A 21,235-nucleotide genomic window follows, 5' to 3' on the forward strand; every position below is an offset into this window, starting at 1 on the left:
TGGTAATCGCAAGTGATCAGCCCCGTCTCTAACAACACAACGCATTCTGTGCCATGCAGTTCACTGAAGAGGTGCAGTAGCCCAGCCGTGAGGTTTCCGAGTCAGCAGTGCTTGTGTACTTCCGAACGGTAGCTTTGGGGAAATTAAGCAGCAAAGACTGTAATCTATACACCGGGTATCATCATCTAATGGCTCAATCTATACACCACAAGAAAGCTCAAAGCGCTTGCAATGCCAGAAACACACTCTTGCTATGCCATGCAGATACATGTCCTGTACTCTGTTTCTTTCTTTCGCTCGTGCAAATTCCTTCTCGCTATGCCATGCAATCATGTCTATTCATCTCGTTTATTTTCTTTCCTCAATTCTGAAAGTTTGGTGTTCTTCCTCAGCTATCCACACACAACCTCGTCACGCGTTATGGTAAACGTTCATAACGATCTGCTTCGTCTTCCCCCAAGCACCCAACTTTTTCTGTCCTTGTGCTCGGGCATAGTTCTCTTCCATGACATTGTGTTTTGTAACAATGGACAAGAAGACCTGGTCCAGGGTCGCTTGAGAGACGGAATAGTATTCCAGACCAAGTTTCTCCTTATTCGCTTCAAGCTGTGCGAACAGCGAGCTGATGCCGTTGTTACTAGCAGAACCTGTCGAAACATGGCTGACAGCATTCTTCTTGTCGTCCAAACTCTTCTCTTCAAGTGACGAGTCATCGCGGTAAGCAGTGCGGTCAGTAGGGACGCTGAAACGCAATTGGCCATGGAAGACACGGTCTTCAGTGATTGCTCCAGGGAAAGTGTTGCGGACGAAGGTCTTGATCTCGGCCATGTCTTGATCGCTGCTGTATGGCGCATCCTTGTGGACGCAGTGCACGTGGTATGCATCTCCATGCTTCTTGCGAAGTTCGTCTGCTGTGCCTACTGCCAACATGCGCTTTGCCATGACAGCAGCTCGGTCAGCCAGGGCATCTGCTTCCTCCATGGAGTGCGTCGTTAGGAGGAGTGAGCGTCCTGCGGAGACGGAACTCAAAGTACGCCACATCACACGCTTCGAAGCAGCGTCCATGCCGCTGGAGGGCTCGTCGAGGATCAGAACAGACGGATTACCCGTCAGAGCGATGCCGAGACTCAATTTTCTCTTGTTGCCTCCGGACAGCTTGCCAGCCATTCTGTTCTTGAAAGGCGCCAGACCGACAGCATGGAGAATCTGCTCGACATTGTGCTCCACATCTGTCACACCGCGAGCGCGAGCGTAGAACCGCAGGTGCTCAATGGCAGTCATCTGGTCCATAGCATCGAACTGCGGACAGACACCAAGATGTGTTCGAGCAGCTGCACGTTTTCCAAGAATGCTGATATCTTCAATTTCGATGTCACCCTCGCTTGGTCGCATATCACCTCGAATCAGGTTGATAGTTGTGGACTTTCCAGCGCCGTTCGGACCCAGCAGTGCGAAAGTCTGGCCATGCGGAATACCAAATGATACATCTTGTACCGCCACGAAGGGTCCAAAGGCCTTGGTGACGTGCTTAACGCGAAGCTGGTCAGCCGCGCCATCAATTCGCTTCGCTTCGGTATATACTTCCTCGTCCATATCGTCGATCTGTTCGAGATCTGCCTTGCGGTGTTGCTTGCGAGCCAGGAAAGCAGGTCTCCAGCCACTGTCATACCAGACAAGCACCAGGAACAAGACAGCGCATTGGAGCAGTAGATAGAGGATGCAGCTGCCGTATACCCTGAAGGAGCCAGGATATGATGCCACTTCATTGTTCCTGCAGAGGATCGAGAATTGATTGAGGGTAAGCAAGAGGGATCGCAGCAAGTTGGCGGCCGGGAAGAAGAGCGACATGGTGTACTGTAGAACGTCCAGACTGCTGTCGATTTGTTCGGCCGGGATGTAGGTGATGATGCACATGAAAGCCACAAAGTACAGCAAGAAGAAGCTGCACTGGCCTCCAGCCGCAAAAGCGAAAGTTGCCAATTGACTCGTCGTGTAGAGCGATACGACGTATGCCGTCAGTGTTGCCGACAATCCATACAAGAAGAATACGAAGAACAAGTATCCCGGCGCGTAGAAAGCGCTCGAGACTGCCACGAATATGATAATGGCAAGAGCGCTGACCAGCAGGACGATCATGAAGTCGAACAAAGTGTACGCCAGCCAGAGCGGACCAGCACGCACTCCGTTGCTGTAGTGGAGAGCCCGGACGTTGCGCAGTCGCTCAACATTGACGTACAGTGCGAAGAAGCCAGGGAAGATGCTCATAGCAAGTCCAAAGTACAGGATAAATTGCAGGCTCGATCCGGCATTTGGAGCCCAGGGCTCATCGAAAGGCTGATATGCGGTTTGAATGGGGATGTTCAGAAGGCTGGCGTGCATCATGTTCTGAGCAGCGACTGCAAACTGTACGCCGTAGTCGCCACGCCACGCGAAGGTTGGTGTGTCGCCATCAAAGAATCCACCAGGGGTCGCGAAGGAGAAGTTCGTAGAAATGTAATCCTGGAACTCCTCGAAGCTGTTGACCAGGACGACTGCCGAGTTATTCGCGCCCAAGATCGGATACTCCTCCCGAAGGCCATCAACTTGTTCCTGGCTAGGTCCAGCAGGAATGTTCGCGCCGATAGCGAGCCCGGTGTTCAGGGATAGCGATCGCGCCTCCCGTACTTGGTCCTCGGGTCGACAACTTAATGCATCGAAGTCCTGCAGGAAGAGCGTGACAAGGGCGGCCGTAAGGATTGGAATCAAAAGTGCGGCGAGGTACGGCCACTTGTTTCTCATCAGGATCGTAATGCGCTTTCGGAACAAGACCCATGTTTGTGAGAAGAACGACAATTCCTTGCCAGGCATGAGCTGTAGCTTTTTCTCCTCGACCACAACAGTTTCGCTGTCAGACGCGGACGGGCTGTCAACTCTGCCCTTCTCCAGCTCATCTTTGACTTCTTCCGCGAGCTTCAAAAAGACGTCTTCGATGCTAGGTCCATTGACCTGATAGTCTCGGACACCGATCCTTTCGAGTTCTGAAATGAATCGAGCGGAAGCGGCCGAGTCCGCGAGCTGGTAGACAGTTTGATCATGATATACCTGCTTGCGCGTGGTCGCCACAAGCTGCTCCGGCAGTTCCTTCGCATCTTCGTGGTAGATGCGCACACGGTATCCGCCGCCCAAGTTGTGCTTCAGCTCTACAGCAGAGCCATGTGCGACCAAGTTGCCCTTGGACAGCACGGCAATGTCGTCGGAGAGCAAGTCTGCTTCGTCCAAGAAGTGAGTCGTCAAGATCATTGAGCGCTTACCACGTTCCGCAAGAATGATGTCCCAGATCTTCCTGCGACTGAGCGGATCGAGACCACTGGAAACCTCATCAAGCATGCAAACACGCGAACCACCAGTCAACATCATAGCCAGCTGGCACTTTCGCTTCTGACCTCCTGACAGCGCTGAGGAGCGGACGTTGATCTTTTGGTCGAGATCACAGTCCGAAACCAGAGCCTGTATCTCTGCCTTCGAATCGGTTTTGCCAGTCGCTTTGAGTCTGTTGAACAGCCGTACGTGCTCGTACACTGTGAGTTCGTTCCATAGGACATTCTTTTGCGGACATAGACCGATACCTCCTGCAGCGTCCATCTCGATAGTGCCGTTGGTGGGTTTCTGCAAACCAGCCAGAGTATCCAGCGTGGTTGACTTTCCACTACCATTGGCACCGAGCAGCACCATGATTTGCCCTTTGATGACCGAGAGGCTCAAGTCGTTGACTGCGTACACTGTCTCCTTCGGGTTCTTGGTAAAGCGAGATCCGATGTTTCGGGACCACCAGCCAGGAGGATAGTGTTTTGACAATCCAGTGATCTTGACAGTCTCCTGCGAGTTGCTCTCCTCATAGCGTAGCTGGCGCGACTTGGTTGCAGTACCGTAAAGACCACGCTCGATCAACGCTCCCACAACTGGGTACACCAGAATCTGGATGACGCAGAAGATGTACAGTACATAGCCTGGCATCCTCCAGGGTGCAGTTGGAGGTGGAAGCGATAGATCGGCGCCCATGTTTTCTTGCTGCCAGTACGCCATGTAAATGATCCACAACGTAAAGTTGATTGGAGGAAAGAGCAGACTCGTGATATAAGCAGCTCCTGTTGACGGACTCGGAGCGACTTGTATGATGATAGCCAGCACGATCGACGTGATGACGACGGTAATACCAGACAGCTGCGCTTTGCGGAAGAGTGCAGCGAATGCAATCGAGAAGGAGGACAGTGCCAGACCTGCGAGAATAAAGTATCCCACGCAGATCCCTATGCTCGAGTCGGTATAATTCAGGACAGCTACTATGGCGCCCATGATTACCCAGCTTGGGAAATACAAGATGTCGAATGCGATGTGGAGAGACAGTAGACGAGCAGCCTGTGGCATCCATCGCTGACGATTCGGCATCATGGCTTCGATCAGCTGGCTCATTCCCAATTCTCGTTCGATTGCCATTTGTCCAGTCAATTGGTAGGCGATACCAACTATGCCGATGAAATATGCCAGACCGAGAATATCAATGAGAGTGCCCATATACAGCCTAATGATGTTGCGCTCGCGTCCTTCTGGGGTCTTTGTGGTGAAGACATATTGCTGAGTATTATCCGGCAGTGTCACGCCTTCGAGAGACGCGATGGCGGAGTCAATGGCACGCTGCAGAGGCAAGGCGTAAATGTCTGCATCGTTGTCGTCCTGGTCGACATAGATGTTTTCGCCAAAGGCTCCATCCGCTCTGATTGTATAATTCCAGATTCCGCCTTGTCCTTCATTCGGCGAGGATTCGAACACCACAGATCCAAAACATGGCGAAACTCCTCGAATCGAAGACGGACATCTCGTTAACAATTCCTCGTCATTTCCAACAATTTCGAAAGTCTTCCCAGCTCCCGTGATCGATTCCCGAATAGTCTCGATAATCGAAGCGATGTCTCCACCCGTAAAGCCGTTGTCAACTGCCACGAAAAGGTCGCGTCCTCCCGCACTCGCTGCAGCCGCATCGCTCAAACTTCGTATAGGCCTCGCTGGCCCGATGCCAAACTCACTAGGCGGCACAAAGAAGTTCTTCGCGAACGCGATGATGAACATAAAAATAATGGGGGCCAGAAATGCGCGAATCAACGTCCCCAGCCAGTGCCTGTAGAGGACGATGATCAAAGTCTTCTCGACCAGCGTCCATGTTTGGCGGAAAAACATGCTGCCTGCGTGCTGGTCCTGTCTGCCCGTTCCAGGAATGCCAGATGGCCGTCGCCAGGCAAGTGCAGCCTTTTATTGGAATTAGTAACGACAAAGTCGTGATATCATGGCAGGAGTTGTTCAGTAAACATGTGCGGCTGTGTTGAGATAAAAGAGGTCCAAACGTTGTTCCGTGGAGGTAGTTACGGCCGGCAGCAAGTTCACCAGATTGCCACGCGCAAGGCGGCGACGAGAGAGAGTAATTGTTGAGTCCCGTAGGAGGCGTCCGTAGAGCCCGTCATCAAGCCGTAAACAGCCAAGGGCGACAAGACCAAAGCGAACCTTTTCCCACACGCAGAGAAGAGGCGATGGAGGCGCAGACACGCGGATGGGAGCCTTGGCCGTTGACGTCTTTGATGTCGAAGAAGGCTCGGCGCCTTATTGGCGTGCAACTTCGCGTGTCCGGACTCTTTAAGTCCGATGGGGCTTGAACGAGTTCGGCTAATGCGCCGGCTCTTGCAGAACCTCGATCTTGATGGAGAGTCCATCTTGCCAACATCTTTATCACCAGGCTGACACATCACGAGACGAAGTTGAGGACATCTATCGGAGCTGGAAAGTTTGCCTGTCACTATTTACCAGATGAAGTTCTATTGAGGCTCGTCGGCTTCTGCCGTCTTACGGACCAGGACAAGGACCACCATCGTGTTGATCGAACCTTGGTGAGCCTATTTGGACTGCGCACTCTAGAGCCATCACAACAATATTGCTGATAGTCCTACCATTGTTCCGATGCTGTTGCCCAGGTCTCTTGTGGTATGCTGTGCCACCAGCGCCTGTGTCGTACACATGCAGCCATTGTTGTGTCAGCATTCCGATCCTCTTCTTGGCGATGCTAGGCTGCGAGCCTCGTATACCTCGTACGCTAGTTTTGGCCTGTGTACGCACAGGCGCAAGTCCTCCGTGTACGCGTGTCGAACTGCGGCATCATGGAACATCTGAAGAGTGAAATCCTTCTGTCTTTCGTTCATGAGATTCGATGCTTCAGCCATTCTTCGTCGCTTCGGTCACAGGCGTCGCAGGCTCGCTCTCTTCCAATCTGTCGTCTGCTTTGCTCTGCGTATTCCCTTGTGTTCCGATCGTCAAGAACGGCACAAGGAACACACTCAGGCCAGCAGCAGCAGTCGCCATCCAGTAGACCGCAGCATAAGGTTGTGTCTCAGTGTCCCAGTAAGTCGACATGGTCGGCTCTCGCTTTTGCGCGTTGAAAACAGCTGTCGCAATACCCAAGCCAATTGTCATGCACAGCTTGGTGACAGTTTGAAAAATGCCTCCTGCAGTGCTTTGCTGCGAGGGCGGCATTGACGACATGACATACATGTTGGCCACGTTAAACTCCAGATCCGCTCCGACGACGATGAGAACCAGTCCAGGGAAGCAAAAGGCCCAATACGAGTCGCTGCTTCGGTTCATGGCGAACAAAAGGCAAGCAATGGTATAAGCAGCGGCGCCGATGCCCATTAGCAGCTTGTTTGAAATGCGATTCAGCGCCCACCCGGCGAAGCAGTTGACGATGATGCCATTAATCGCCATTGGCAGGACGTGCACTGCAACTTGCAGAGCGCCCATTCTCCACACAGTCTGGAAGTATAGTGCAACAAAAAAGGCGGCGGGCGTGAACGCCACGAAACCAAGCATGAGTATGCTGAGAACCAGAGTGAAGTTGCGGTCCTTCCAGATCGTCATGGGCATCAGCGGATATGGAAAGTAGAGCTCCCAGAAGACAAATCCGATGATGAGCAACAGCCCTACGATCAGGAGGCCAAGCACATAGTTGGTCTTCCATCCCTCTGCTGCCGTGTCTCCCAGCGATAGCGCAGCAGAGAACATGCCAATTCCTCCCACGGTTAGGATCGTGCCCACAAGATCGAAGCGTTTGACGGTATCCCAGCTCAGGTCCTCCTTGTCAGTAAAGTCCTTCGGCACGCAGAAACATGCGATGACTGTAAATACGATGAAGATGATCGCAAGTAGCCAGAACGATGCTCTCCAGTTGAAGATGCTTGTCGCAATACCGCCAAAAATGGTGCCCGCTACGAAGCCTAGTGGATTTCCAGCCGAGAAGCACGCGAACGCGTAGTTCTTCCTCTTGCTAGGCTGTTCGTAGACAACACCTAGCAGTCCGACGGCAGGCGGAACAGCAGAAGCGCTGAACAGCCCAAGGACTCCCGATAGGACATCGACCTGGATGGCCGTCTGCGAGAAGCCAGCTCCCAGGCACACGACTGAGAAGAGGAAAAGCGAGCCCACGAAAAGGAGTTTGCGTCCAAACAGGTCAGCGATCTTGCCGAAGAAGAGCAGGAAAGCGCCGCTGCTTAGGGAGCTCGCGGAGGAGATCCAGGTGATCTCAGCGGTCGACATGTCCAGATCTCGGCCAATGAAGCTAGAGATAACCGTAACGGTGCCTGCGAAGAACGAAGACATGCCAATGGCCATTGTGGCTGCCAGTACAAACAGCACTTCTTGAAAAGTGTTGTTGAAGCACGCTGGCCGGCCAACATCCTTCTTGTGCAAGACTTGGGCATTGTCGCTTAGTCCAAGTTCGCCGTCGGCAGCATGATGTGACGTTGCCGCATGCTTCTCTTCATCTCGCTCTCCAGTCGACATCCTGGCGTGTGGAAGAGTGCAGCGCACCGGTGGATGAGTAGTAAGGGCCCATTCTTTCGAAGGCGGTATATAGCGTGTCGGCACATCTGTGGCGAGCTAACATACGATTAGCGATACATTCTGCCAAAGCGCGGAACAATGCCGGTCAAGGTGGTCCGCTCCAGGAGGCCGCTCACCCCACGTCGGCCGAGCTCGCAAAAGCCGAGCTCACATTTTCACGAGCGAGTTTTGTTGCAGTGTGCAATGTGCCTTGTCGATGATTGCTGTGCTGTACCTCAGGACACGCGCTCAGGGCATCTCAAAGCTTGATAACGTCCCATCCAGAGAGATCCAGAGTCGAAAGTACACCGCGCAACGGGCCTTGCACTTCCCTGCCATTCGCCCACTGCTTTGAACCTGCCCAATAGCTCAGAAAGCCCTCTGGCCCAGAGACAAACAAGATGTTCCGCCCACTGTCTGAGTCTTTCTGGTCTTTTGTGAGCCGGTAGATCATGCGCTTGACATCTTCTGGCCTGATGAACGAGCCTTCCTCGTCCACGAAATAGTCTACTGCAAGGCGCGAACTGCGACCACTCGATGCGGCTGATCGTTGTTTCAAGCTCTCTAGAATAGTGACAAGAGCGCCTTTCTCCGCGTTGGGCAGGTCATCTGCCCGCTGATTGTCCTTTGCAGGCTTCGACGATCCCCAGAAGCCCCAGCCTGTCCTCTTAGGCTCGACTTGTGTATCACTGAAGCCCCCAATACAATCTTCTCGTCTCCTGCTCGCCCATAAGATGTGCACATCTGCTTCACCAGCCAGAATGTCTGCCGCTTGTGCCGCAGGAGCGATGCCCGTCCCTCCTACTAGAAACGCTACACTGTTCACGTTCTCAGGCAGGATGAACTCTTGATGCAGACCCCGCGTCTCTAATTCAGCGCCTTCAGGTAGTCTGTGTAGGAAGTTGGAGACTTCTCCCTTCTGCTCTCTCCGAATGAGAAATCGTAACTCGTCTTCATGCTGTCCATCTGCTTGCGGCAGACAAGTATATGACCTTGCAATCTGCAATTGCGGCTGCTTGAACTCGACGCTCGTGATCGCTCGCTCGAGGTTCGGATCGGCCAAGTCGACTGTCGTTCCGGTGGAGGGCCGTAGTCGGAATATCGCGCATGTTGAAGAAACGCTTTCCTTGCCGATCAAAGTGTATTTGACGAACTCTTGAGGATCCGACAGCGCAGTACCTTTGCGAAGCGGAAGGGAATCGCTAAAGTAGTATCCAAGCGGCAGCCCTACAGCAAAGAAGGCCAGAGATGGGATACCAAACGAAGCCTTCTTCCGCTGCGTATTCTCTTTACCCTCGCTCTTCTTCTGTTGCTGCTCTTCAGCCAAAGTAGGCCCTCTCACTTCCGTCGGCTTGTCTTCAGCTCCCTTGCCCTCTGGCAGCTTCTCCTCCGCTTGCCTACTGCATTGCGAAAAGCGGGCAATGTTCGATCTCGTCCCCGCTGCTCGACCCAATGTTCTCCACGCTCCTACGCTCAAAGACATGACATGCACCGAACTCCAGAATTGAAATGCAACAAATACAGAACAGACGGCCTTCACCGCAAAGGTAGCTGGTCACTTGACGTGTATGACATCGACATGGGCAGGAACGGAGACGTGTCCGTTTAAAGTTTAGCCAATGTCACATCAAATCCTCCGAGGCTTGTTCGGCTTCTTCACGTTACGTACATGGATATGGATTTTGCTGAAAGCTTGAGCTGCCACAACGACAAAATAATTCTGCTTGATGCATTGACTATGTACCATAAAAACTCGAATCTCCATAATCCAACCGTTCACATTCTGTCATAACCTCTCACGATCTGAATTGAGCCACCGGTCACCCTCACCTAGAGAGCGTGAGCAGACCAGGGCGGTACGGCAGAGCATTGTAGTCGGAAGGGTTGTCGTTAGGTTTTCGGCCTTGGTAGAGGAGTTGCAGATTGCAGGGGTCAATGGTCATGGTCTGATCGTTGTTGCTGCGAGCCAAGTCACCGTGGCTGATGTCGTTGGTCCACGTTGCACCACTGTTCGCCTTGCCAGCGAATGGGTTGCTCTCTGTTGCGGCTTGTGGTGTCCACGAGCCGCCCAAATTGGTAGAAGTGTACGAGCGGAAATAGCGCCCATTGCTGCCAATTGCCTCAACGATCATGAGGTACTTGCTCGTGCCGTAGGTGTAGACTTGGACCGCTTCGAACAGGTTGTTCCTAGTGTCACTCATGACGACCGTCGACGCAGAACCGAAGTTGCCCGGGAAATTTCCAATCGGCATACTGGCTCTGTAGATCTTGCCATTGTCACCGGCGAAGAACAAGTACATGTTGCTGCTGTCCCCGATGAGGGTCTGGTCAATTGGGCCAGTGTCGGAACCACTGATGCTGCCAGAGAATAGAGGCTGTGCCGCCGACCAGCCATTCGCGTTGGTGGGATCGCTCGAAGTGCGGTACGAGAACGCAGTGGCACCCCATTGATAGGCGAGAATCCAGATGTTTTTTGGCTTGAAGAAGAACAGAGTTGGGGCGACCGCACTGTTGGTCATGGGGTTCTGCTTCGCACTTCCCATGCTTGAGAAAGAGCCAAAAGGAGCGAAGTTGAGCGATCGATAGTTGGTGCCATCGTAGTAGCTGGCGTAGACGATGTGCTGTCCGTTGATTGTAGTCACCGTGAAGTCCTTGAGAGACTTCGCGCCATTACTTGGCTGTGCCAAAGGACCGGAAGAAGTCCACTTGTATGAGGATGGAAATCCACACTGTCTTGCTTCGATTGTATTCGTTGGCGCGTTAAGAGCATCGAGTAGCTCAGGCTCAGGCTTCGCGACTGGAGAACCCAGGGCGCCTTGGACTGCTGCACCAGCAAGGAGGATGAACCTCGTGACTTGTAGCATTCTGTTAGTCGTAGTCAGATATCGCTGAAGATGTTCTCGTCGATAGTTTTAAGAAATCCTCTGGAAAACCTGCAGGCCTTTTGTACTCTGGGGTCATAGCCCATTCTCCGTGTGCGGCTAAAACCAATCTCCTTGAGTTCGTTTAGATACCAAAGTCACATGGCCCCTCTTCGGTCGTATGAACACAACATCGCGCGTCCTGAAACTTGAGGCACACCCAGCGGGGTCTGGAGCAGAGCTCAATGGGTGCGATTTGCTAGACGCTCTTGCAGTCTGCGTAGTCTGGGTCGGCTAACTTCTACCTGACCAGAGGGCTGGAGGGTATCGGTCGAAATAGGTCACTGCATGTTAGCTTCACTCCTTCGCTTGACGAAGTCTGAGCAAATGGTACTGCGGATAAAGACCAAGCTTCGCTGGCAAACAACCAGAGAGTGCCTTTTCGAGCGACACGTGCAGTTCCAAAGTGGCAGGTAGATTACTGTGCATAGAGCCAAAAGGCGCTGACGGCCGTAACAGGAAGTCACCTGTTCGCTACGAGTGCTTAATGTCGAGCACTGTATGTCCGGTTCTTGTAAAGGTCCAGACAATTGTCCATCAATCAAGATGAATCGACTAAAGGTCGCATGAGTTTCGAGGCCACGTCAGATGTGGCTTTTCTGTACTTCTCGTGGCCTTGCGATTCTGTTCCAACAACTTCGCTTCGGTTCATCAACAGCGACCGCTCCACTGTGACACTTTGGCATTCAAGAATAAGAAGGCATGTGCTTAGGGAGCGATGGCTTGGGATGCCGTGGGAAAGAGATTCCACGGAAAGCCAGTGGAAAGCAGAGAAGGGACGTGCGTGAGCACGGTCAATTTCAGGCTAAATGCCATTCGAGTCGGTTCGGTTCTCATCACGACGCGTCCTCACACAACAGCAGTGTCATGAAGAGTCGCGAACGGATAGACGATGGCTGACAGGCTCAATGGCTCAAGACATGCAGACCAGCGCTCGAAATATTCTCCGGTCATTAACAGCTTGTCGTGCACAGCTATAACGACGGCCGTCTGGCTGCATGCAGCCTGCATATACCTGCAGCTCAAGGTCAGGAACCGACCACGCTTCGAGAAGTTGCACTTACACGGCGAGGATGCCGCTCCCCAGTGATGTAGCATCATGGCAAAAACGCTGACCCAGATGCCTCACGACACCACCAGTGCTCTTCGCCATTGAGATCGCAACGTAAAGAACGTGGCATATGCCGCGGCCGCTAACTCACTAAGTGCTGTCGTCCTCTCAAGTCTCGACTCGTGCAGGGTGGCGGAAAGCCATAGGCGAGTACAAACGATAGGCGCCTTCATCAACTCATATCTCACCACTATCACGCTTCTCTCTTTGCATGATACAAATACCTCACGTCTCACCACAACAGCAGAACCCAAAGATGGCACCAAACGACTCATCACCCCGCCATCCCCGCTCCTCCACAGAGACCGAACGCACATTAATCGCAGACGAGGGGCAACATCCCACATCATCCTCTCGCGCCGCATCTCCAGCTCGAACACTCGTCGATACATCGACCCCGACACCATACCGAGGCTTCCCATCACAAGCAGAATATCTAGCTGCGCTTCGTGAATGGGCAGAAGAGAAGCGGTACCTGCAGCCTTCGACAACAACACTCACGGGGTACTATGGAAAGGAAACGCTGCAGGCATACGCGGACAGGCCAAGACATGAGTTTGGTATAAGTCGAAAGTTGCGGGAGATGAAAGAGAAGAAGCAGGGGCGGAAGTAGAGCTTAGCATGAAGCATTGAGTTGGCCATTCTAGTGATCGTTGGAGGAAGGATCGCTGGCTGCGGAGACGGGCGCATGAGTTTACGAGACACGACAACAGTATGAATGACTATTGGGACGAGGGAAGTGGAACGACCATGTTCGTGAAATGTAGACACTGATCCATTCGAAGCATGTCTACAAAGTAGCGCTGCCATCTGTGGCGCTCGTCCACGCGGCGACCTTTGTCCACCATTATCGTACACTGTAACCAGCAACAAGAAGCCATAAGGCCTCCTCCCATCCATTCTCACAACGCCGACGCTAAAACTCAACATTTCATGCTCCGGCATGCCTACTCCAAGCTCCAAGCTGTAGTCTAGGTCTGCCGTTTGTTTCATACTCTCGTAACTCATGCTCCGCCAGCTCCATTCTGCATCACAAGTGTTCTACACGTGCATGCGCGCAAAGCTAGTCACAGTAACATTAGCACTCTTAAAGTCTGGTGGCTCAGTGTCCTCTGTTGGAGAGGGTGGGTACTTCTCATCCTTGAGAACTCCAGCGCTGCTCTGCCTGTCGACTGTGCCACTCTCCTCCACGGGAATGTACTCCCAGCACATGAACTGCCAGTTGAGCTCCTTGCGCCAGCACATGCCATAGCCAAGGCCGACCGGTCCGGAATCGTTCCTAGTCATCTCGGCAGTCAAGCCTCCAGTGGCTGGCATACGGTGTTTGAAGATGACTCGTCCAACTCGACTGTGCACCAAACCCATCGAGCACATTATGCATGGTTCGTGGGTAAGGAAAACTTCGAGCTTGAGACAGAGATATCCATCTGGCTTGAGGTTGTCTTTCTCAAAGTAGCGTCGCTCCAGGTCGTTGATGGGAAGGTCGGCAAAGAAAGCATCTCGGGCTGCAGGGTCGACAGACAGACCGCCTTTGTGGAAGTTGCTTTCTGCTTTGGCAGCGGATCGGGCGATCGCTGTGGTGGCGACTCGGAGACGCTTGCGTCCGACCATGCCCACAGCGCGCATGACTGCATGGCCCATCATGTTGCCTTGCTTGATGCTCTTGGGATTTGGTTCGGGGATGTCGGGGATTCGTGGTGCCCATCTTGCATCGCCGGCGACGGCAATGACTTCAGTCTTGCCCTCGAAGCGCTCGACGATGACACAGCCTGCCCCTGTGCCAATACCCAGCCGGCGATTCTCTTCTCCGGCCTTGCGTGCGAGAGCGAAGGCTTGGTCGACGCTGATGTTGTCTTCTGAAGGCGCCTGCAGCTCCTCTTCTGCTTTCTCAATGCTGCTTGGGTGGGCGCCGAAGGGGTTGGTCTTGCGGTAGAAGGTTGGCCAGTAGTCTCTTGTCCAGTCTTGAGCTTGCTTGGGACTGGTAGGTGCGAGAAGTGGTACTGTGATTTCTTTGATCTCCAGTGGGTAGGCCCATGAGTCGGCGCTGGAGCAGAATGGCGTATGGTCTCTCAACACCTCGTACAGATCCCTCAGACCGATAATCTTGGTGGGGCAGATGAGCAGGTGCAAAGTCGCAGGGCGATTGCCGCCGCTTCGCTTGGCTGGAATCGAGTACTCCCACGCGGTACTACCGGGTGCTTGCATGACCGTGGATGGTATCGACTCCCAGGCTCGCGGAACAGCATACATCTCCTTGGCCAGATCACGTTTGCCAAGGACATGTTCGGGCAGGTACTTGGGTTTTGCAAAGCGACGGAGATGCTGCAGGTCAATGGTGTCTTGACCAGGGACATTGTCCTTGATCACTCTGTTCCAAATCAGAGTAGACTCGTGAATATGGAGGGAGGTAAGGTACTTCAGAATCCCTTCAGCATGCTTGCTAGGCAGCTCAACGGTCCAAACTTGAATCGTCTCGTTCCCGAGGCGGCACTCCTCCTTCGTCTTCAGGTGCACCATGCGTCGCTTGGGCTCTGGCTCGATGCCGAGTTTCGAGTCGCGGCGGAGGAGCGTCGCCATGATGGCCGAGATGAAGTGGAGTTTGTGACGGACAAAGTTGCGGAGGATGTTGGGGGGAGTGAGAAAGTTGAAGAGAAGCCATGGTGAACACCACGCGGGCAGCAGCTGGCGCAGCCCGGGCAACGCCATTTCGTTCCTTCTGTTTGTCTTCACTTCTGCGTCTGGAAATTCTGCAAGAGCTGCAGCAAGCGGCGGCGGAGCTGAATCCGACCCCTGCTAGCGCGACGCGAACCAACGCGCTTGAGCGCCTTCACATGTGAAGCGAACTCGACTTCAACAACGATGGGTTTCAAGATGCTGCCCGACGAACTTTTGATGTCGCTCTCAGAGCAGTGGCCATGTCGAGATGTGCCGCTGCGACATTTATCTGCTCTGATATCGGTGCGTGGCCTTCCCCTTCCGAAACTGTATTTTTATTGACCAGCACAGCCTGCTCAGTCCACACCTTCTTCGGTCGTAGTCTACGGCCCGAAGGCCACAGGCAAGAGCGCCATCGTCAGGGCATTTCTGGAATCGAGTAAGCTGCGCCACGCGCTCGTCCGCTGTCAAGAATGTGTTACTGGAAGGCATCTCCTGGAGCGCATTGTCAGTGCCGTCCACGAAGGCATAGTCCAACACGAGGTCAACGGCCATGCCGAAGCATACTCTGGACGTTGCGAGAACATCAGCGCGCTAGTGGTGCATCTGCAGAAACTACTCGAGAGACAAGAGAAGTTCGTTCTTGTTCTTGATGGAATTGACGAGCAACGAGATGCACCACCGACACTCCTGCCCGCGCTGGGCCGACTGGGAGAAGTCGTGCCTCAGCTGGTCACTATACTTATCGTCAGGCATCCTTCGCCTCGATTCCTATACCAGACGGGCGTTCCGCATGTCCACTTCTCTTCATACAGTCGAGCACAAACTGTCCACATTGTCGCCCAAAATCCACCAGACATCTTCCTCGAGCCACCACCTGATGAACTGGATTACGACGATGAGACCCACGATGAAGACAAAGCCTGGCTGTGGCCTCGCTTCTGTGCTGTCATTTGGGACGCATTCGGGCAGAGTGTGGCTCGCGATCTCGTGTCGTTCCGAGAGACATGCTACAAGCTTTGGAGACCGTTCGTGGCCCCTGTCGTTAAAGGCGATTTCGGCACACGAGATTTCAGCAGGCTTCTCGTAGCGCAGCGTCGCTTGCTACAAGAGGAAAACGTGCTTTTGGATTCGATCATCAGGAATGCGGATGCTTCAACAGTGGTGGCGAAGAACAAAACGCACGAACTGCCATACTATGCCAAGTGGTTGCTCGTGGCAGCATATCTGGCATCGTTCAACCCAGCTCGACTCGATGCAGTGTACTTTATGAAGACCACAGAAAAGAAAAGACGGAAGAAGGGCGGTGGTACAGCACGATCCGGAGGCAGACCGAGCCAGAAACGACAGATCCCCCGACATCTTCTCGCAGCTTCAGCATTCACCATTGATAGACTACTTGCCATTTTACACGCCATCTTGCCAGACGATGTACGAACGACCATCGACGTGTATAAGCAGATCGCGACACTCTCCAACCTGCGACTTCTGGTCCGAGCCGGTGGGATAGGCAGCAGCGATCCGCTCGAACCAGGTGGGAAATGGAGAGTCGGGCCTCTGGTGACGTGGGAGCATGTCCAAAGCCTGGCCAGAAATCTGGACTTCAACTTGATAGATTATGCAGTCGAGTAAGCTATAGGCGGATGATTTCTCCGCTGCGATCGATTCCTCCTCGAAAGAGATCCTTGATCACTTTCCCGTCAATAATCGTCTTCTCCACCAATCCTTCGACGTGCTCTGGGGCAACTCTTCCATACCAGATACCTTTACCCGCAAGAGCGTTACTTGTGAACTTTGGTGGGATGTAGATGATCACATTGCCAGCCCATTTATGGCCGCCGATATGACTGATTAAACCTACTCGAGCGGCGGGTGCGTTTCTCACTTGCGATTGCTCGGCCCCTTCTTCGCTCGAAGAGCCCGGCATTCCTCGCAGTATTCTGATATTCTGTCGCTGTAGCTTCTCCTCAAACTCGTCTCGGAGAATCGGTCCGAGCTTTCCACATCGCTCGTCCCTTCCTCCATGCCCGCAGATCAAGACGAGGATCTCGTCAACGGTCCGTGTCCCTGTGAATTGTCGTTGGCGTTCGGGCTCACGTAAGAGAACATTCTGTTGTTCCCGCGAAAGAGCATCGTATGATTTGTGAAGCTTAGCCGGAAGGACGAATGCCTTGATGAAGGCTTCTACAGCTGCTGGGTCGCTTGGTATTGAGGGCACGAATTGAAAGCTCGGAAGTAGGAACGCGGACATTGTAGAACCCTCCGTCGATGACTGGTTCTGAGTTCGTGATATCGGATCCGTCGACTTCTGCTGAACGCTTGGGAACGAGCTGGATGTGAGAAGCACATTGTGATATGGCTACGCTACAGGTATCAGTGTCTATTATACACGATCTCAAGAATATGTTCCATCCACGCACATCGACATATTTGCCGCCTCTTACGAGATATTTTCTCAACTGACGCAATAGTACAGCATCTTCCTCGTCCTCAGTCTTGCTCTTCCAGTCTTCTTTGCCAGTGCACAGCAAGAGCTGCTCCGCGTACGCTGCCATTGACCCATTGAGGTCGGTCTCACGCTCGATGTCGAGACCAGCAGGCGTTTCCCGACATTGACATGTCGGTGAAGGACATGTTTCGATCAATGGAACGGGAGGCGGCGTGGACGGAAGTGGTATGGCGATTCTTGAAGCTGTTCTTCGCGTGGCCTTTGGTATCGTGCTGCGGAGACCTTGTGCTATCCGCCGCGAGCCATGGCGGAGAACGAACATCGCGCCTAGCTCTTTCGGAGGAACATGAGATGGGAGGATACACTTACGGTCCTCGTCTGCATTTATTTGCCTCCATCCCGAGCAGTTAACGAGAACGTCACAGGGAAGTCGGCCGTATCGGACATAGACTAGCGCTCCTGCACTTGCCTATTGTGATCACATGTTCGCGCCCAGTACCTCGTCAACACCTTCTCCAACCTATGCCGACGACTCACTCGGTCGCAACCTACGACCGCCAGTTCACAGCATGGCGCTGGAGTTGACCTTTGTAAATCATTACGGCGACAGTGCGCCCAAACGTAGGCGACTCGCGAAAGCCTGCGAAACCTGCAGAGCTCGAAAGGTAGTTTGTTTTTGCTCGCCGTGGCAAAGCAGTCGGCTCGCTGACTATAGCAGAAACGTTGCATCCATTTCGCCAATTCTGAAGACTCCGACAAAGACAAGAATCACGACGAGACTGACTCCGCAGACGAACGGGCTGCGGCGAATGGGTCTTCGAACGGCCACCTGCCGACACCGAGTACGCCCAAGCGCATAACAAAAGCAATACAGCATCTAATTGAATAGTAGCAGAATCTACTACGTCGAATTCCCGGCATTTTATCAGCGATCTCAACCCAGAGGCGACTTTCTTACAACGGCACCAGCCTGCTGCTCGTGCCAGCGACGACGACATTGGCGTTTGGGTCGACCGCAGAGAGTACGATGCACTCGTTCGACAGAAAAATATCGCGAGAGACGAGGCGACCGAAGCGGCTGCAGGCGAGATACGGCCTCCGGCGTCCGTTGTCAAAGCTCTGATCGATGTCTACTTTGCCAAGGTGCATCCGATTCTACCGCTACTGGACGAGGCCGGATTTCGCGCCCAGCATGGAAGGGGAGTGGTACCAGATGCTCTAGTGCATGCGGTTTGCATTGTTGCTGCGAAACATTCAGAAGCTGCGCCGCACCTTCGTCTGGAGGAATCGCAACCTCCCATGCTGGCCCGCGATTTCTGCCGCAGGCTTCACAAAACTGTCATTGCCGCCTTGCGATTTCCCGGTCGATACGAAAAAATGACTCTGATCCGGACTCTTGCCTTGACCAGCCTACATGCTGAAACAGCCGACGGTGCTGAAGAGGCTACTCTCTGCTTGGTTCAAGCTCTGCACTATCTGCAGACCATGGGATGGCACCTCGGTCAACAAACTGGCGTGCCGTCGAGTGATGATATAATGATAAAGAGGGTATTCTGGTGTCTCTGGTGCCTGGACCGGCTGAACAGTTGCATATACGGGCGTCCCATCACGATGAGCGATTGTGATATCGCCATTGAGCCATTCCAGCCTGGCGAGAGCGGGTTCCCCGCTTTCGAAGTCTGGGTGGCTATCACTCACACGCTTAATAAGGTGATCAGTTTCTACCGGCCCGGTGTCCCTGTTGACTTGACTGGCTGGGAGGATGATTTTCCGTCCTTCGAAGATGCCTTAGATGAAGGCAAAGCGCATCATCTGGACCGGCCTACGATGACTACGCTGCACTTGTACTATCTTGTGGTCGCCGTGTTGTCTCATCGGTCGAGAGGTGTCAAGAATGTCAGACGCTCGACACCGTCTTACGTCCGCCAAAGTCTGGCTTCAATTGAGATCAATCGATTGATGAGCTCCAACCTGTTGCAAACACTGTTGCCACTCCCCTTCTTGTCATATGGAATCTCACTTGCGATGTCAGTATCTTACCAGCACTTACGTCAATCACAACTCCAGCATCAGCAAGAGGATGCCCGTCAGGACTTCAAAGTCTGCTGCCAGATACTGCAGAAATTGCGACGCACTTGGTCTGCTGCGGACGTGATCGCGACTATCGCGAAGAAAGTGCTGGATCAGCTGGAAAAAGCATCGGATCTGTCAGTGTTTCGCATCGCAGCTGGAAGTGAGGAAGGCAGGAACAGCCCACATGTCTGTACTGCAAGCTTCTGGAAGCCCCACACGCTGGTCGATCATCCGGCTGCAGACAATGCCACCACGGAAGGGGATGGTGCAGAAGTTGCCGCACCTAATACTCAGCAACAGTCGACTGAAGCTGACTGGCACGGACTCTTCGAAGGCATGGACGATGTCTTTGGCACGTACTTGGATCCTAATTACCCTGTCAATCTGGACGACTTCTCTTTTGTAGACGATCTCAGCCCGCTGGATTGGAATATTCCATCGACTTGAGTTGGTATTCTTGGCGTTGCTGACGATCACGACTTGAGTTGAGACCTCGTACCTGCTCACGCTTTCATGCGAACAATAATGAACTGCATGCAGGAAGCTATATCCGACGACGAAACGCGCACTCGTTTGTGTATGGCCAATGGGAAGTCGCAGTGAGGATCGTAATCCTTGTTTGCGTGGCTGCCAGGATTCCCAGAGCAGAGCTCCACAGACGCGCTTCAAACGTCATACCATCGTGTAAAGCAGGCTTCGGAACGACTGCTGTACCACCACACCAGCCTCTACTTACAGACGGACTCAGCCTCCTCTTGCGCAGTCATTTATCTTGTCTCGTTCCGCGGTCGCATCGTGTCTTGCTGATCATCAATTATCCGTTGCGGCAACAACGAAGCTCATTGAAGCTTCAGAGTACATCTAAACCGCTCCGGGAACTTTCGCAAAAGTCTGCGCAGCAATGTCTTCCACAACTTCATCGTCGGAGCCGAGGGAGCGACCTCTCCATGAGCTCCTCTCGCGGGATATGGTGTAAGTGAAAGCCCAATACAAAGCCAGCGACATTTTCAAGCTCACACTTTCTCAGCGACATCTACGTCGGCTCCGAAAACACCCACTGGGTCCTCCACGAAAAGCTTTTCTGCTATCGCTCCCGATTCTTCCGCAACATCTTTCACAACAAGAATGGTCGCAAAAACTCCGTCTACGGCCTTCCGGACGAAGAAGATGAACCCTTCAAGCTCTTTGTCGGTTGGCTCTACTCCGAACGTGTCCCAGCACCACGAGAAGAAAAAGACCTCTCACCCCTCCTAGACGTCTACCTCATGGCTGAGAAGTGGGAAATCAAGCGTCTCCTCCACGAAGTCATGGACGCAGTCCGCACATTCTACAACGACACCGATTCTTGGCCTTCTCTCCGCCGCGTGCAATACATCTACTCCAACACCGAAGACGAATCTCCCATGCGCAAACTCCTCGTTTCGTGCGTGGCGCGCATGCTCGTTACAGGCGAGGGTGTACCGCAACACTGGGAGAATGCTCTGCAGAAGAATGGACAGCTGGCTGTGGACATTATTCGATGCGTGCAGAAATGGCACGTGGATCCGGAGAAGTTGCCTGATGCGAGGAGACAGAGTGTGGATGAGCACGTAGTCGCTGCGCAGGAGAATGGATACAAGGAAGAGAAGGACGACGATGATGATAATAAGCTTGATTGGGGTGATGGATTGAGTGTGCCGAGTCGAGACCAGAGTAGAGCTGGTGCGCATCAGTCGCAACAGCAGAACGGTCAGAAGGGACAGCAGAATGGCCGCCAGAACGGTGAGAAGGGACAACAGAATGGTCAGAAGGAACAGCAGAATGGCGACAAAAGCGAGTGAACTTTTGCATTGAAAGTGCTGGATCTCGATTCTTCGAAGATTGAGTTTGCATCTTGAGGTACTTATGTAGGTGGTAATTTATGGAATTGAGTGGTCTCATGTGCGATCTGGTACTTTGCCAATCTTGGTATGTCTGTGGGCGCCATGGTAAAGGCGGCAACCGATCCGCCGCTCTCGCCAATTCTCGTCGCACACTCGAACGTTTCTGAGCCGGTAGATGGCCGTTCAGCATCGCAGTCCTCTATTTATTGTCTGCTTGTACCGGCTTGTCTCCAGGGGAAACATCATAGCAGTCGCAGTAGATGTACCG

The 21,235-nt window shown here is 53.2% G+C and overlaps 10 protein-coding genes across 10 annotated transcripts; 4 read left to right on the top strand and 6 right to left on the bottom strand.

Moving 5' to 3' along the window:
- Positions 1–411: 411 nt before the first annotated feature.
- On the bottom strand, positions 412–5,211 carry CKM354_000052500 (uncharacterized protein; the record flags this gene model as incomplete). The annotated part of the gene is made up of 1 exon (XM_044795614.1): positions 412–5,211. One exon carries the CDS (start codon positions 5,209–5,211, stop codon positions 412–414), a length of 4,800 nt encoding a protein of 1,599 aa, XP_044651549.1.
- Positions 5,212–6,234: 1,023 nt separating this feature from the next.
- Positions 6,235–7,857, bottom strand: CKM354_000052600 (uncharacterized protein; the record flags this gene model as incomplete). Its single annotated transcript, XM_044795615.1, has 1 exon — positions 6,235–7,857. One exon carries the CDS (start codon positions 7,855–7,857, stop codon positions 6,235–6,237), a length of 1,623 nt encoding a protein of 540 aa, XP_044651550.1.
- A 298-nt stretch (positions 7,858–8,155) lies between these two features.
- CKM354_000052700 (uncharacterized protein) lies at positions 8,156–9,379 on the bottom strand (the record flags this gene model as incomplete). Its single annotated transcript, XM_044795616.1, has 1 exon — positions 8,156–9,379. One exon carries the CDS (start codon positions 9,377–9,379, stop codon positions 8,156–8,158), a length of 1,224 nt encoding a protein of 407 aa, XP_044651551.1.
- A 343-nt stretch (positions 9,380–9,722) lies between these two features.
- CKM354_000052800 (uncharacterized protein) lies at positions 9,723–10,760 on the bottom strand (the record flags this gene model as incomplete). The annotated part of the gene is made up of 1 exon (XM_044795617.1): positions 9,723–10,760. One exon carries the CDS (start codon positions 10,758–10,760, stop codon positions 9,723–9,725), a length of 1,038 nt encoding a protein of 345 aa, XP_044651552.1.
- Positions 10,761–12,184: 1,424 nt separating this feature from the next.
- CKM354_000052900 (uncharacterized protein) lies at positions 12,185–12,541 on the top strand (the record flags this gene model as incomplete). Its single annotated transcript, XM_044795618.1, has 1 exon — positions 12,185–12,541. One exon carries the CDS (start codon positions 12,185–12,187, stop codon positions 12,539–12,541), a length of 357 nt encoding a protein of 118 aa, XP_044651553.1.
- A 428-nt stretch (positions 12,542–12,969) lies between these two features.
- On the bottom strand, positions 12,970–14,634 carry CKM354_000053000 (uncharacterized protein; the record flags this gene model as incomplete). Its single annotated transcript, XM_044795619.1, has 2 exons — positions 12,970–14,296; positions 14,345–14,634. The coding sequence occupies 2 exons, from the start codon at positions 14,632–14,634 to the stop codon at positions 12,970–12,972; spliced, it is 1,617 nt and encodes a 538-aa protein (XP_044651554.1).
- Positions 14,635–14,787: 153 nt separating this feature from the next.
- Positions 14,788–16,215, top strand: CKM354_000053100 (uncharacterized protein; the record flags this gene model as incomplete). The annotated part of the gene is made up of 2 exons (XM_044795620.1): positions 14,788–14,886; positions 14,935–16,215. The coding sequence occupies 2 exons, from the start codon at positions 14,788–14,790 to the stop codon at positions 16,213–16,215; spliced, it is 1,380 nt and encodes a 459-aa protein (XP_044651555.1).
- A 1-nt stretch (position 16,216) lies between these two features.
- CKM354_000053200 (uncharacterized protein) lies at positions 16,217–17,354 on the bottom strand (the record flags this gene model as incomplete). The annotated part of the gene is made up of 2 exons (XM_044795621.1): positions 16,217–16,942; positions 17,004–17,354. 2 exons carry the CDS (start codon positions 17,352–17,354, stop codon positions 16,217–16,219), a joined length of 1,077 nt encoding a protein of 358 aa, XP_044651556.1.
- A 160-nt stretch (positions 17,355–17,514) lies between these two features.
- On the top strand, positions 17,515–19,552 carry CKM354_000053300 (uncharacterized protein; the record flags this gene model as incomplete). The annotated part of the gene is made up of 3 exons (XM_044795622.1): positions 17,515–17,697; positions 17,751–17,874; positions 17,925–19,552. The coding sequence occupies 3 exons, from the start codon at positions 17,515–17,517 to the stop codon at positions 19,550–19,552; spliced, it is 1,935 nt and encodes a 644-aa protein (XP_044651557.1).
- A 454-nt stretch (positions 19,553–20,006) lies between these two features.
- CKM354_000053400 (uncharacterized protein) lies at positions 20,007–20,925 on the top strand (the record flags this gene model as incomplete). The annotated part of the gene is made up of 2 exons (XM_044795623.1): positions 20,007–20,077; positions 20,133–20,925. 2 exons carry the CDS (start codon positions 20,007–20,009, stop codon positions 20,923–20,925), a joined length of 864 nt encoding a protein of 287 aa, XP_044651558.1.
- Between the last annotated feature and the right edge of the window lie 310 nt (positions 20,926–21,235).

This window comes from Cercospora kikuchii (genome assembly GCF_019650295.1).
Source record: "Cercospora kikuchii DNA, contig_00001, whole genome shotgun sequence".
NCBI classification, from domain to species: domain Eukaryota; kingdom Fungi; phylum Ascomycota; class Dothideomycetes; order Mycosphaerellales; family Mycosphaerellaceae; genus Cercospora; species Cercospora kikuchii.